This window comes from Teleopsis dalmanni, chromosome X (genome assembly GCF_002237135.1).
Source record: "Teleopsis dalmanni isolate 2A chromosome X, ASM223713v2, whole genome shotgun sequence".
NCBI classification, from domain to species: domain Eukaryota; kingdom Metazoa; phylum Arthropoda; class Insecta; order Diptera; family Diopsidae; genus Teleopsis; species Teleopsis dalmanni.
In genome coordinates, this window is record NC_051848.1 from 36,880,213 (window position 1) to 36,893,819 (window position 13,607).

Here is a 13,607-nt window from a genome sequence, read left to right on the forward strand (position 1 = left end):
CAATCACACAAACACTTTGTAATGGACTTACACATGTACAATTACACATACATTATTGTATGAAGTTGAGGGTAGGCAAAATGTTACATTGCTGAGAGAAAATGTTGGTATGTATATGTATAGTTTTTTAACCAATAATAATAACAACAACAAAAAGTGCTTATCGCACTATAAAGTAGGAAAACCAATGTTTTGGTTTTAAGAGACTTGAACTTCAGCAAGAGACCTTGAATTTAACGTTCAATGTGAAGGTAAAGTGAAAGTAAATGTCCTTGTTAGCGATTTCAAAATTCTTACCACAATGCAATGTGTTGGCCAAAGGAGGGCAAGCATGAGAAGAACAAAGTAAAGAATAATAAAAAATAATAGAAAACTTTAATATTTGTGACCTTGGCCAATTCGTTGAATTTCTTGTGAAATTATTGTGAATTTACATACGTACATATGTATATATGCACGTGAACAAACACGTACATGTGTATATATCAATATATACATGTGTGTGTATGCAAATGAAATTGATTGTTGGTTTTATAATTTATTTTACTTAGCGCTCTAATTGTGATATTTGAAGTGTTGTGGCAATCCAATTTCTAGGGTTGATTATTTTTTTGGCATATTATTAAAAAATCATTAAATGGATTTTAATCATGAAAATCCGTTTCCCTTGCAATAGACCCATAAATCAAGTATGAGTTCGTCGGACTTGGGATCATTAAGAGCGAAAATCAGGCTCTAACCCATTTTTGTTTTAATAAAATAATGGGGACATAATACATAATAATGGGGACGTCTGGCAAAGCACATTTATCCATTATTTATTATATGGAATTCAACTTTGCACCTTCATTTTCCCCTTTTTACTTTATATGTATGTATTTCTTTATTTTTGATTATTTTTTTTAAATTTTTTCATTTGCTTTTAAACTTCATGTCAATAGAATATTATCTGATCAACCGAGATTTTCCTCATAAAATTAATTTGATTGTAATTAACAGTATTACTATCCTCCCGGCACGACTTCATCCTTTATATCGACTATGCCATCCGCAATGCGCGGTTTAAGCATACTCAACTAAAAAATGTCCTTCGTAGGCACAACCAGCTCAACTGCAAAGTTAAGCTGCTCTGCTATAAACAGCGCATTCGCCCCTTACTCACGTACGCTTTTCTATTTAGTCTACAATCTGCAGACCATCTTTTCGAGCGCAAGCTCCTTCGCGATTGCACCAATTACAAGCGCAAACCTAACGGCAAGCACTTTTCCAACTCCATTCTTCGAGACTCAGCTAAATTTACTCGCATCGACAAGTCCCTCCTCCTACTTGCTCAAAGGTACCTCAGGCGGCTGCACAACCTCAGCCTAGCCTGACATCTCAGTCCCTAGCACTCTCCAGGCCTTACGCCACAAACCCCCCCAATACCTGTCCCTTTACCTCGATAAATGGGACGCTGGTCCTTTCAACAACTCTCTCTTCAACCGCGGCTCTCGTGACCCCGGAACCCGGTACCGGTAATACCCCTGCGCTTGAGCAATAAACCCCTTCGCTAATACCTAATTTCTCTGCTTTACGTCCATGCTTTCTGGCTTAAATGAACCTAGTCCGCTAGATATTAAGCCTCTTGCTCTAATCTCTCTTTCTCTCTTGATAACTGGAATGGGTTTGTATCCGCTGCACGTGGTTGTAATCTTCCATATATCAGCTTATAAGGATATTAAATTGTGTTCCATTTTTGAAAAGTCAGCGATATGTAATGAGTAAAGTATAGGACAAAGTGACAAATCTTACAGAGCTCCAACCTCGATTTATTTAATAGTGAAAAAAAGTTTTTCGATTCCATGAATATATGATTTTTTTAAAAGTTTTCAGTGATTTCAAATTAGAGCGAAAAATATTGATTGTATGTTTTACTAATCAGATTCGCTATTAATAACTACTGATCCTTTCGAATTTAATTAAGTTACGTAAAAAGTTTCCGTCACTCTAAAAAATTGAAGGTTAGTGGACTCATATACCCGAAGACAAAATTGAGCATCTGAGATAAAGTTCGTTCTCTTCGGCTTCGTTCTCTTAAGCAAGACTTACATGCTCCATAGTTTTCCCAATGGCTGATAGCAAACAGTTGGGCGTTAGTTTTCAAGGGAACAACCCTGCGTTCCCTGATTTCCGAAAAAATATAATCGTGATTAATTGCACTAATAAAATCATTTATTGAGATATTAATATAAAATACCCTAAAAAATAGTTTGTAATGATTGTTACCTGTAATGGCAGAACTTTCTTGAAAGACTTTTCTTAGGTCTATATAAAAATATATATTTGTAAAGTTCGATAATAATTTTTAAATATATAAATAATTTTTCATTTCAACAAAGACAACATTGAATTAATATTAAAAAACTTAATCTCTTGTAAAATATTATTTCATTTATTTTTTTAATATATTTTATATGCTTTCATTTTGAGAGCTCAAAAAAAGATATATATTTTGTAGCTTTTTTATAGCTGAAACAGTTCTCTTATTTACACATCGACGCATGTATAAAGTATAAGAAAAGGTTTATGAGAAAACAAGATTTACTTACTGGCCAACATTTTGTGACTGTTGACCTTGTTAAGCTCTCTTCAACAAGTCCTCAAAATGGAGTTTCTATCAAATTATCGTTTCATGATGGAGCCTCATACACGGGATTTTCCGAATAACTTTACAAGGCTTCGATCCCGCGAAGACTATGGTATTACCGTTGAAAATCAAGTATTCAATGATGGTTCGCCGCCTAACGATAATATATTGCTTATAAATAATTGCTATTATGAAACTCTTAGCAGAAAGGTGTTAATGGCCTTAATATTAGGCGCATGGCGTCGTAGTCGCGAAGAAATTAAGAGTCTCTTAAACGCAATAATTGAGTTCAAAAAGGGCGTAAGTAAATTAATCACATTTTCTTATGGAATCACATTTCCTAAGCTAATCGGAAATGTGTTTAATTAGTAAAAAGTTTTGGTTTACCTTAGTTACTAATTAATCTCTTTCCTTTCTATGTATTTTCAGACATTAAAGTCAAGGAATAAATTGCATGTGTACTGCTCGCTATTCCGTGTCGAACAGAAGCGAAATGAAGAACTCACTCTTCAAATCAAACGATCTATGGAGACTATACATCAGACTCGAGTATCATACGATAATCTAAGCGTTTGTGTTGCAAAACTGAAAGCGGATAAAAAGATCTTAGAACAAAAATTGGTCCGAAAAACTAAAGAGATGGACACCTTGCAAAATCTATACTCTAAAACTAAAACAGATATGTTCCGAACAGTTATGCAACTTCGTTCACTCGAGGATGAAGTGGAAAATGAGAAGCGTAGTAAACTCTTAATCGATGATCAGAAAAATAAGCTTATTAAAGAGGTGTCTTCTAGTGTAAGTATTCATCTACTTTCAACATATATATATTTATACATATAACATATATAACATATATATATATTTCAATTATATAGAATTATGTAAAATTTATATTATTATAAGAATCCCATTACAAAATTAGAGGGTATTAAAAATAATAGTCAGTCATCTATTAGTTTAACATTTTAAAAATCCTATTGCCAATCTTGTCATAAAACTATATACTACTAAATAGAAAAGAACATTAATTACCGTTGGAATCATATATTTTATATTTCTGTATATTTCAGTATAACAGCTGATTCTTATTAAGTAAGGTTAGGTTGAGTTAGAACGGTAATAGTATTATCGTATAAAGGTTGAAGTATTTTGAATCATCTGACTCCTTTGTTACAGAGTACAGTCCTCTTTAAGTAAAGAACCTAACATCTGACCTAACCATCTAACAAACGATTTTTAGAATGCAAATTCCTAACATGTTTAATGTACGGTACTCAAATGATGGATAATGATGAAAGAGATGTCTTTCTCACAGCTATAGTGAGAATCAGTATAAGAAGATTCAATTTTCAAACCAATAACAGACCCGAAACAAATCCACCTAAAAATTGATTTCCTTATGGTCGGTGTCATTCAGATCAGTAGATTATTTCTGATTTAAAAAAAGTTAACTTGTCTTCAACTATCTGCATATCCGTTAAATCTTCCCATCTTAAACTTTAGTTAAACAATACAATGGTGGAAAGAGTTCAAACGTATACACGTTTCTAATAATTATTATAGGTGAATGATTAGTGAACACTTTTAAAGCATACTACTTCACTTGAGTTGTGCTTCTAGATCCATATCTTACCTTTTGGATTGATTAGGATAATTTCAGAGGTGCAACAATTGACAGATATATTTTCCAATTTAATTTCACCATATTGCGCAAATTTGTCCGTTAGATAAAGACTTTAAAGTTACAAATTTCGTTCAAATCAATACCAAATATCAAAAGTATTCTTTGCGCTTTAACCGTAATCTCGAGAACCAAGCTATATCAGTATATTCCATAGTGCAAAAGTTGTCGTGGTTAAATTATCACATCCTAAAAATCGCTGGACTTAATATTGTACAAAACTTAGGAAACATCAATAATGGGCCAATAGAGCTAAGTGGATCGATTCTTTGCATTGCGGTATTAACCTAGCATATCCTAGAGAAGATTAATATTTTTGATTTAAGATATTTTCATTGTAAGTGATCAGTGGAATTGGTTATTCAAAGGAAAGATCGTTGCAACAGTCTTTGATTAAAGGATTAATTATGAAATTGTAAATAATATATAATCGATTTATGGTTTAGTTTCCCAACTAAAAAAAATAGTGTAAACACTGGAGTTGATTCCTTAGTCTAAGAAACAAATCAAATCCTAATAAATCATGACTAATATTTTTTTGTCAGTAGACTTTTCTTTGGCACCCTGTAACTTGATGATATAGAAATGTCACCATTCTTCCACAATAGTTTTTCGACTGAACTATTCTTTTCACCACATACCATATATAGCATTATAGCATTTACTTAAAAAATCAAATATTGTTGATTTCTTTCTAGATTTCAGAAATAAATGCTGAATGTCGTTCCACTGAAGCGAAATATCAAGCAATAATAACCAAACAAGATGAACAATTAGATGAGGCCTGTAAGAGAATAAGAGCTCTTGAAATGGAACTAAAGGAGAAGAAAGAGTAAGTGAAAAAAAATATAATAAAATACTTCAATTGGGTGATCCAATTGAAATGCTACTTTTCAGATCCCTGTATGTTTTTACTTCATATTAATATTTGCTTGATAAATTTTTCAAATTCATTCAGAATTTTATTACAGCCGCCTTAAGTGCTAACTATGGCACTCATTCGGCCACTAAAGTGTCATAAGTTAGGTTAGGTTGTAGTGACTACCCTATACACTAAAACTCATTAAAACATCAATAACAGTCACCACAACTCATTTTAACAATAATAATAGTCTTTGCTGATAACACGAATGATCCACTAAGCACACGCCAGACCCGAAGGAACGTCTTAACAACAAAAGTTCGAAGCGGATGAACAGCGTTTCTTCAAGAAAGCGTCGTACACTATATGGAAATAAATTTGTGGAATTATAATCTTGTTATAATGATGTGCTTTCTTAAGTATGTCTACATTGTAGTATTTTTGTAGTACTTATCTTGGTCTAAACAACTATAAAATGTCCCATTATGAAAAAGATACGGATTTACATCCAGTAACTAGTGACCGTGACCATCATTTCGATAATGACGTTATCTCTCAATTTTTGTTAGTTGACATTTACTCTCTGTTTTGGTGCAAAAACTTATTGAAACATTCAGTCTCTTTAACTGCAAGAACTTTCTTCCAAAACTTTCAACATTCTCATTAACCCTGAAGCTACGATCCAAACATACCAGCGACTATCCTAACTATTACGATCGATGTGCTTGATATTTAACTTATTGCGGTCATTCGAATATCTCAATATTTGTATGATTTTTTTATTGAGCTTTCAACTAAACTCGATGATTTCTGTTTGTTTACGAATTTTTCTATTGAGAGTTTAAAGTTTTGTCAATAGACAAATTGATATTCAGTAAATATCCGCTCTAAGACGCTGCCATTTTAAACGCAGCCATTTATTTACCACTCTGAAGCGCGTTTCGTTCAATTTAAGTCGTAATTATCCGAACCACTTTTGTTACAGATATAGTTTCTTACTAATCACCACCAAAACATTTTCCCAAACTATTAAAATATTGCGTTACAACGTGGTATGAGCGAAGACCCGAATATGTTATTCATATTAAGGTGTTCGAGGGATCTAACTAAACCATTGTCAATTTCATTATAGAGTGATATGGGTGGAGACCTGAAAATCTCGAGGGGTCTAACAATAACCACTTGTGGTTTATCGCTTAAATTTAGACCTATTACACTATTAAGACTGAATATGTCGAGAACAATATCTTTTTCAAAATATTGACACACAAATGTCTAAAAGCATTGTAAACAGTTAAATCAATTATTATTAGGTAAAATATGGGCAAAATGTTATCACTTACGAGTCAATTGGGTCACCCTGTACTTCAATACATTAATATGTATTCTTATGTATATAACTTTCAGAAAAGATGAAAAGTTACAAGAATTTTCATCTAGTAACGCCCAACTTCAAGCTCAACTTAGCGAGTCTCGCGAAGAGGTCTCAACCCTGAAGAAAACCATAGAAGATTCAATAACAACAAAGTTGCGTTCATGCTGGAACACTGTTTGGTATCATCAGAAGTACGCATTTAACTTAGTTCACCTATTTGCGTACTATCTGCTACCAGCGACTCCGCCACCGCGGTTTAAATTCGTTCACGAATAGTTCTTTGGTAGTAAAAATAAAAAACTAAAAAAAAAAAAAAAAAAAAAAAAAAAAAAATAAAAAAACAAAAAAAAAATAAAAAACACAAAAAAAAAACCACAAAGAAAATTTAAGAATATCGTAAAAAAATGTTAGTAGTTATTTTGTTTATTATGAAAAATAATTTAAAACCACGGTTAATAAAGAGAAAGTCAGGGATGTAAATCACTCAAGGTAATTCAAAAAACTAATGGCATATATATATATCAAATGTCAAGAAGAAAAACAAAATGTGAAGATATTTTAAAATATTAAAATATTAAAATATTAAAAAAAGGACAGTATCATAAGAATTGATTGTATTATAAAGAAGAAAACCCATTTAACACTTAAAGATCCCACAATGTCAAAATTCAACACAGCTTAACACCACACTATAGCAACGAAAACTCATCTACTAAAGTTCACCACTCAAGCAAAAGAAACGAAAAATTTAAATTATAAAAAACGACAACATCCTATAAGTTATATTAATTATCTTTAGACAGAAAAAGCAATTCAACAATTTTCATGCAATGGAACCAATGGTGAGAAGCGCAATTTCAATACAACCCCACATCAAAATTCACCACTGTAAAAATTCAACTATTAAATTTATTAAATTTTTTTCTCAAACAAAAAAAATCTAAAATAAAATGTATTTCTTTTTATTTATATATTGCTAATTAGAAAATGATAAAAGAACAATTAAGTCTTTGGCAGTTCATCTACCAGACTAGGAAGAGTTTCTGTCTAAGATTTAATGCTTAATTAGCAATACTATAAATATGAAAAAATATAAAAAAAAATATATAAAAATTTTTTAATATTTATTTAAAACTGTTTAATATAATATTTGCAATTTTTTTTAATACAATATTATTATAGTAAAATATACGTTGAACGAAGTTAAGTACGATATATGTATCATATTTCTCGCCAATATCTGCAGAAACCAAATTAAACTAGCCACATTCACCTATTGCTATATTTTTTTAATACAAGTAAAGCAGAACACTTACTTACTTACTTACTCAAACGCCCTGGATCGGTTGGATCCAGGATGTCTTACCAAACGCTATATACGTGCCTTTTCCAGTCTCCTACATCAAGTCTCTTTAGTGGTGCTTTAACTTGAACACTAGATAAAAAAAGAACTACATGGATGAAATATATAAACAAATGCATAGCAGCGTACAGGTTAGTCATGTCTTATACTCATATATATAGTAATCTTATTCATTTCTTCCATGTGCGAAAATAGTTGGAGTACATGACGCGATTTTGAGTTCTCAGGCACTTTTATTTAATATTGAATTATAGTAGAGTCAGATATTAAAAGTAACTTTTTCGACTGCACTATATGCCGATATAACTTACTTGTAATAATATTAAGGTTTAAGGTTTTAAACTAGTCCACCTATTCCCCATCAACCTACGACACGCTCACTAGATATCAAGATTCTCGCGGCTTCAAGAATGATAGGACCAGAACGATTCTGTAGTTTAGGCAAAGGAACTCTATCCATTCCTATGAACGACGCAGAGGAAAAAGAAAGAGAACTCTAGTGGGAAAGGCTACCAAGATTATCATAACCTAGGGACTTTTACAACCAGTTTTTAGGGACTTACAACCTAAAACGCTTTAAAGATACCACAATCAAAAAATAATCTAAGAATCGGTGACTGTAGATTGAATAATCACCTATCAAAGTTAGTAATTCAATCCAACTCAGACTACAGATACTGTAGAGAAAAGATAGAAACTGCATACCATGTACTTGGCGAGTCTACGGCACTGATGCACAAGGGGAAGAAACATCTATGAGGGTATTTCATGGATTATAAGGATCCAAGACTAGGAAAGATAGGCTCTATACTGTCTTTTATTGAAGAAATCGGACTTGGAGAAACACAAGGTGCACAATAGATATTTTTGGTCGCAATGCACTATTCTTTTTTTTTCAATAATACGTTATATGATCGGAATTGTCTTTTCACTTTAAATTTTCAACATTTATATATATACACCCAATCTGCTGAGGTAGACATGGATATAGTTACAAAGAGGAGTTAAAAGATTTTGTGTCACTTTCCTTAGAACCTTGTCTATCTTAAGTCAACTATGTCATTTGGTAGCACTCCTACCATATCCTGAAATATAATAGATTTTAAAATGACAGCTCTCTTTATAGCATATAGCAGATCCAAGTACAGTGCCTTATTGGAGACCGGTTTGCCCGTGGCTTTTAGTTCCGAGATTGCGTCCTTTTATTATATGCATACATACATGAGTTAGTATTTTATTACACTATGACTCTTCAACCACTTTCATACTAAAAAGAAATATTTTAGCACAAATATTCTTTTGAAAATGTTTTGTATGTATTATAAGGATAACAATATAACTAATATTATAAAATAAAAGTTATATATTAAGTAATGGATATATATACCTTTGAATCATTTCAAATCAGTGTATCGTGGTGCCATCTCACGTTGAAACAATCTCAAACTCGCAGTTACATATCGTTATTAATTAAAATGCGACAGGTTTGTGTATTAACTAATTTGAAACAGTTGATAAAGACCGTAATACTTTTAAAGACCGTATAATTCTTTACGGCCTTTGCTATTTACACGATATTCGATTAATTGTTATTTTCAAAGAATTTATTTAAATTAATTTAATTAATTTATATATAAAATGAAATAGATAAATATATTATATATACAAATAAATTAATGTATAATTAATTTACATGTATAAATACAAAAATATGTATACAAATCAATTGAACTGCTTTAAAATGTACCACAGCCGAATCTAGTAGAATTGACAGCCAAGCAAATGGACAGACATTTGCAATAAATATCATTTGCAAATTTATTAATTACATATGTTAATTATTATTATTAATATTAATTTATTTTTTATTTCAGTTTGTTTTTCTACGTTACTCCAATACTAAATAATTCCTTTAAATTTTTTTTAAACTTCAGTGAAACCTACGGTATTAGATATGGGCGTCGTTTGATAAAATTGAATGACATAATTAAGCTATACTTAATATTGTAATTATAATTTAAGAAGTAATAGATAATTACAATAATACGCATAAAAATAATATAAACCTATAGTATTGTGTATGGGTGGTACTTAGATGATGAAACCAAGTACTCAAATACCAACGAAAGTGAGACGACAATCTTCTTAGCAATGTCTTAGTCCTCAAGTCAATGCTACACTAAAACTAGTTTGCTGGTTTTTCGGAAAGAAAATAGCACGGAAAATACATACATCAGCTGTTAGAGTTCTTCTTAAACTCTCAAGTTCTTCAAAGATATGAAATCAAACAATTTTGTAAATTCATTTGACTATATCTTAGATGAGTTCCAAGTCCAGAACTAATTCTCAAGACTGCTTTTGTAAAATTTCTTCAATATAAGCAATAGTTAGTTGTGGTGGAGGGAGGACGAATCCTCCTCAAATAGCTAAGGATGAAAACCGTTTTGAGTCCACAAAAACCTCGTAATAGTGGGTAGTAGATAGGGGGTCAAACTAGAACCAACCAGAGGCATTAACAAAGGCAAGAATCTGGCTAATGCTGATGCTGGAGATATCGCTAAGTGAGTTGAAGAAAGGGGCCCCTAGAAACTTAAACCTAGTTCTGGCCAGACTTGGACAAAAACACATCAGGTGTTCTGGTGTCATTTCTTCAAGTATTGGTAGACACTTTCTTCAAGTATTGGTAGTATATTTTTAAGTTTTTTTACAAAAAAGGTGGTCTGAAAGAAAAACTTGCAAAATAACGAAAAGATTGCCATTCTGATTTGATTCCGCGCGACTGAAACAAAGAAAGAAAATCGTTTCAATATTTCTCCGGTTATCCAAAAAGCTTCGCCCGACTGACAATGGGGAATAGATATCTGACAATGGCAGAATTAATGGATATGTATTTACGTACATACTAGCAAGAAGTTATTCGGTTATTATTGTGGTATTAGTTGGCCCAAAATCAAGCCTTTTATCAGTAATTGGATAAATGCCAAATTATCTTCAGATAACTGCTAGGCTTAAGATCTGATTAGCTCATTTGGTTACCAAGAGACGTTGCTCCCCAACAACACAAAGCTGAGGTTGTTGGCAGATAACGATATATGTTTATCGAAATTGATCGGCTATCATCCGTAATTGGAGAAAAACGAAACAAGAAGTTATATTATTACTAAATTTTTGGCTTTACGCTAAGTCTGAAGAAAAATTCTGAAGCAATAGATCCTGTCTTCATCAGACATCAGTCCAGTAAAGGACTGATTAATTGTTGGCTTTCATATGGTAGACTAAATGTCTTCTGTTCGGTTGGAGTAAGTTGTAAATAAAAAAAAAAATAACTGCCATACCTACTATTTTCATGCTTACTGGAAGCTTACTGGAAATATATACTTCCTCAGCAATACAGTGCAGAGCTCATTGGCTGGTGTACCTTGACTGATAACGTCAAAATATGCGTTAGTATTTTAACAAGACATGTCTGTCCGAGTTGACTGAGCATCGTTCCTGTTTGGACGATATATTCGTTATATGGAATATTCTGAGACTACGACTTTTGTCTCCATCTGCTTAACTAATAACGTATTGGTTTTCATACGGAAAACTGAGTGCCTCTTCTTTGATTGTGGTATTAGTTAAGAGAAAAAATACTTTCTACGATCACATTCTCTTTATTCACTGGAAACTTACAACTCTGCCTAACCCTTCAAATAACAAGGATCCTATCCAACTAACGAAAGTTAGAAATCTAAATTATTATAAAGCAGATAATTCCCGACGATGTCAAAAATTCTCACCACAGCATTCTTTTCCTGACAGGTCATGTTTTCTCGCCGAATGTGATTATGTCTCATTGCTGTTGATGCAGTTCAAGATGTTCTGATAGAAAAAGAAGATTTACAATTTGCAAGGCAACATAGGTATTGGGTTTCTCTTAAATTGCAAATTTCGTGTTTTTTTTCAGTATTAATTTTCTTCATTGCCTTATTCATAGGAAGTGGAGCGGTGACATCAAAAATCCATTTAAATGTTTTCGTTCAAATATTTGAAAAGTACAAGGCGAGAGTTTTTGTATCAAATTTATAATACCGGATTACTGATACCAGTAATCTAAAATGTTTTACTATTCTAAGCACATGTTTAGTTTAAAACTTAATTTTTTCTAATACATTTTTATCTGCATCTTTAATCTGATTTTCAAAAATATTTTTGGGATTTTGTGCATGTTTAGAGATTGATATCTTTGCCTGGTTTATTAGCTTTTTGTGGATAACTAAAATATACTTTTCGGCTTTTTAATATTCTTCATCCATACAGTATTTTTTTCTATAGATATTACTTTTTAAAATTAAGTTGCTTTTTTTCAAAAATTTATTGTCTTTTGTGCCTCAACTAATTAAAGATACGTACACAGATCCAGTTGGAGATGCAGTACCGTATTTTGTAGTACAGCCAATTTAGGTAAAAATCATGAGCTGTTATAATATCACGGATAAAGTGTTGACTGAGAAAACTATCAAAATAGAGAGAGACCAAAAGAGTCAACGAAATGTTACGGAAAACAGACATGACTCCTCCATTGAAGTACAAGTCAATCAATCTGACTAGTCCTAAAAGTTAACTACGTCCTTAATTTTAAAGCATGATGAGAGCGTTGAAAAAAGAGCTTCGAAAGATATTAAATCTGCTACTGAACAAAGATAGGCACTGACACATGAGATAAAACACAATTTCCTCCTACTCTATAGAGTCATAGATCTATGCCACTATAAAACGTAAGTAAAGTCTCATTGCATGTCTACCTTATAGAAAGTGCATATTAGCACCGTATTTCATTGTCCTAAGTAGGTTTTATTTTAGTTGAGATAACTAGTGGTGAGTAGTTTTTATAGTCTAACAAGAATCTATATCTACTCAGGTTTTTTAAATGACCGCTAGATATTTTTGTTTGATGACCGGTATGGAATCCCAATATACGGTATTCCAGATAATATATGGAAATACTCGTAAATATTCGCTACAAAAACTAAATGCTTATCTTAAACTAGTACTAGTACTAGTAGGAAGAAAATTCATATATGTACGTATAATTTGTAATCATTGAACCTCGAAGTTCGATAACTTTACAATAATTTATATTGCTCTTTTTCTTGATATATCAAATAATATTTTGTTGTCATAAATAAATCAATTTAGATCCCTGACACCATTAAAACACTTTTGACACCCGCTCGTAGGTACCTCACCCAGCTCCATGACCTCCCCCCTGACGTTTCTATTCCGATAACCCTGTCCTATTACCTCGATGAGTGGAACCGTAATCTCCTTTCCATTCCCCTATATAACCGCAGCTTTCGTGACCCCAGTCACAAAGATTACCGCTAACCTCGCCCCCGCGCATCTGCTATAACCCTACCCCTTGCTACAATGGAAAAATATCTAAAGTGTTATAAATCAATTTCAAGTGTTATACAGTAATCTCGAGTGTTATACAGATTTATCCATCGAAAATGAAAATTACAACTACAAAATTGTTAGATTACTCTTAAAACGTTCGATTGGGCAAAAAAAATTTATAGCTCGAGAGTAAATCTAGATTGGATCCAGATTTACTAATCTACTTATGCAACCTTAGAAATCCCTAGTTTACTCCTATGATTTTTTTTTATCATAAAAAGACAAAAAGAAAGTCAGTGCATTCTGCCACAGAAA

The 13,607-nt window shown here is 32.1% G+C and overlaps 1 protein-coding gene across 1 annotated transcript; it reads left to right on the top strand.

The window, feature by feature from the left end:
* The first annotated feature begins 2,441 nt into the window (after window positions 1-2,441).
* On the top strand, window positions 2,442-6,853 carry LOC119689153 (myosin-3-like). The gene is made up of 4 exons (XM_038103917.1): window positions 2,442-2,926; window positions 3,056-3,424; window positions 5,009-5,142; window positions 6,580-6,853. The coding sequence occupies exons 1-4, from the start codon at window positions 2,645-2,647 to the stop codon at window positions 6,821-6,823; spliced, it is 1,029 nt and encodes a 342-aa protein (XP_037959845.1). The 5' UTR covers window positions 2,442-2,644; the 3' UTR covers window positions 6,824-6,853.
* The last annotated feature ends 6,754 nt before the right edge of the window (window positions 6,854-13,607 follow it).

Excerpts from the sequence above, each read along its gene's own strand:
- LOC119689153 (XM_038103917.1), top strand. The coding sequence starts at position 2,645 with ATGGAGTTTCTATCAAATTATCGTTTCATGATGGAGCCTCATACACGG. Across the intron at positions 2,927-3,055 it reads TAATTGAGTTCAAAAAGGGC|ACATTAAAGTCAAGGAATAA; the intron begins GTAAGTAAATTA and ends ATGTATTTTCAG. Across the intron at positions 3,425-5,008 it reads TTAAAGAGGTGTCTTCTAGT|ATTTCAGAAATAAATGCTGA; the intron begins GTAAGTATTCAT and ends ATTTCTTTCTAG.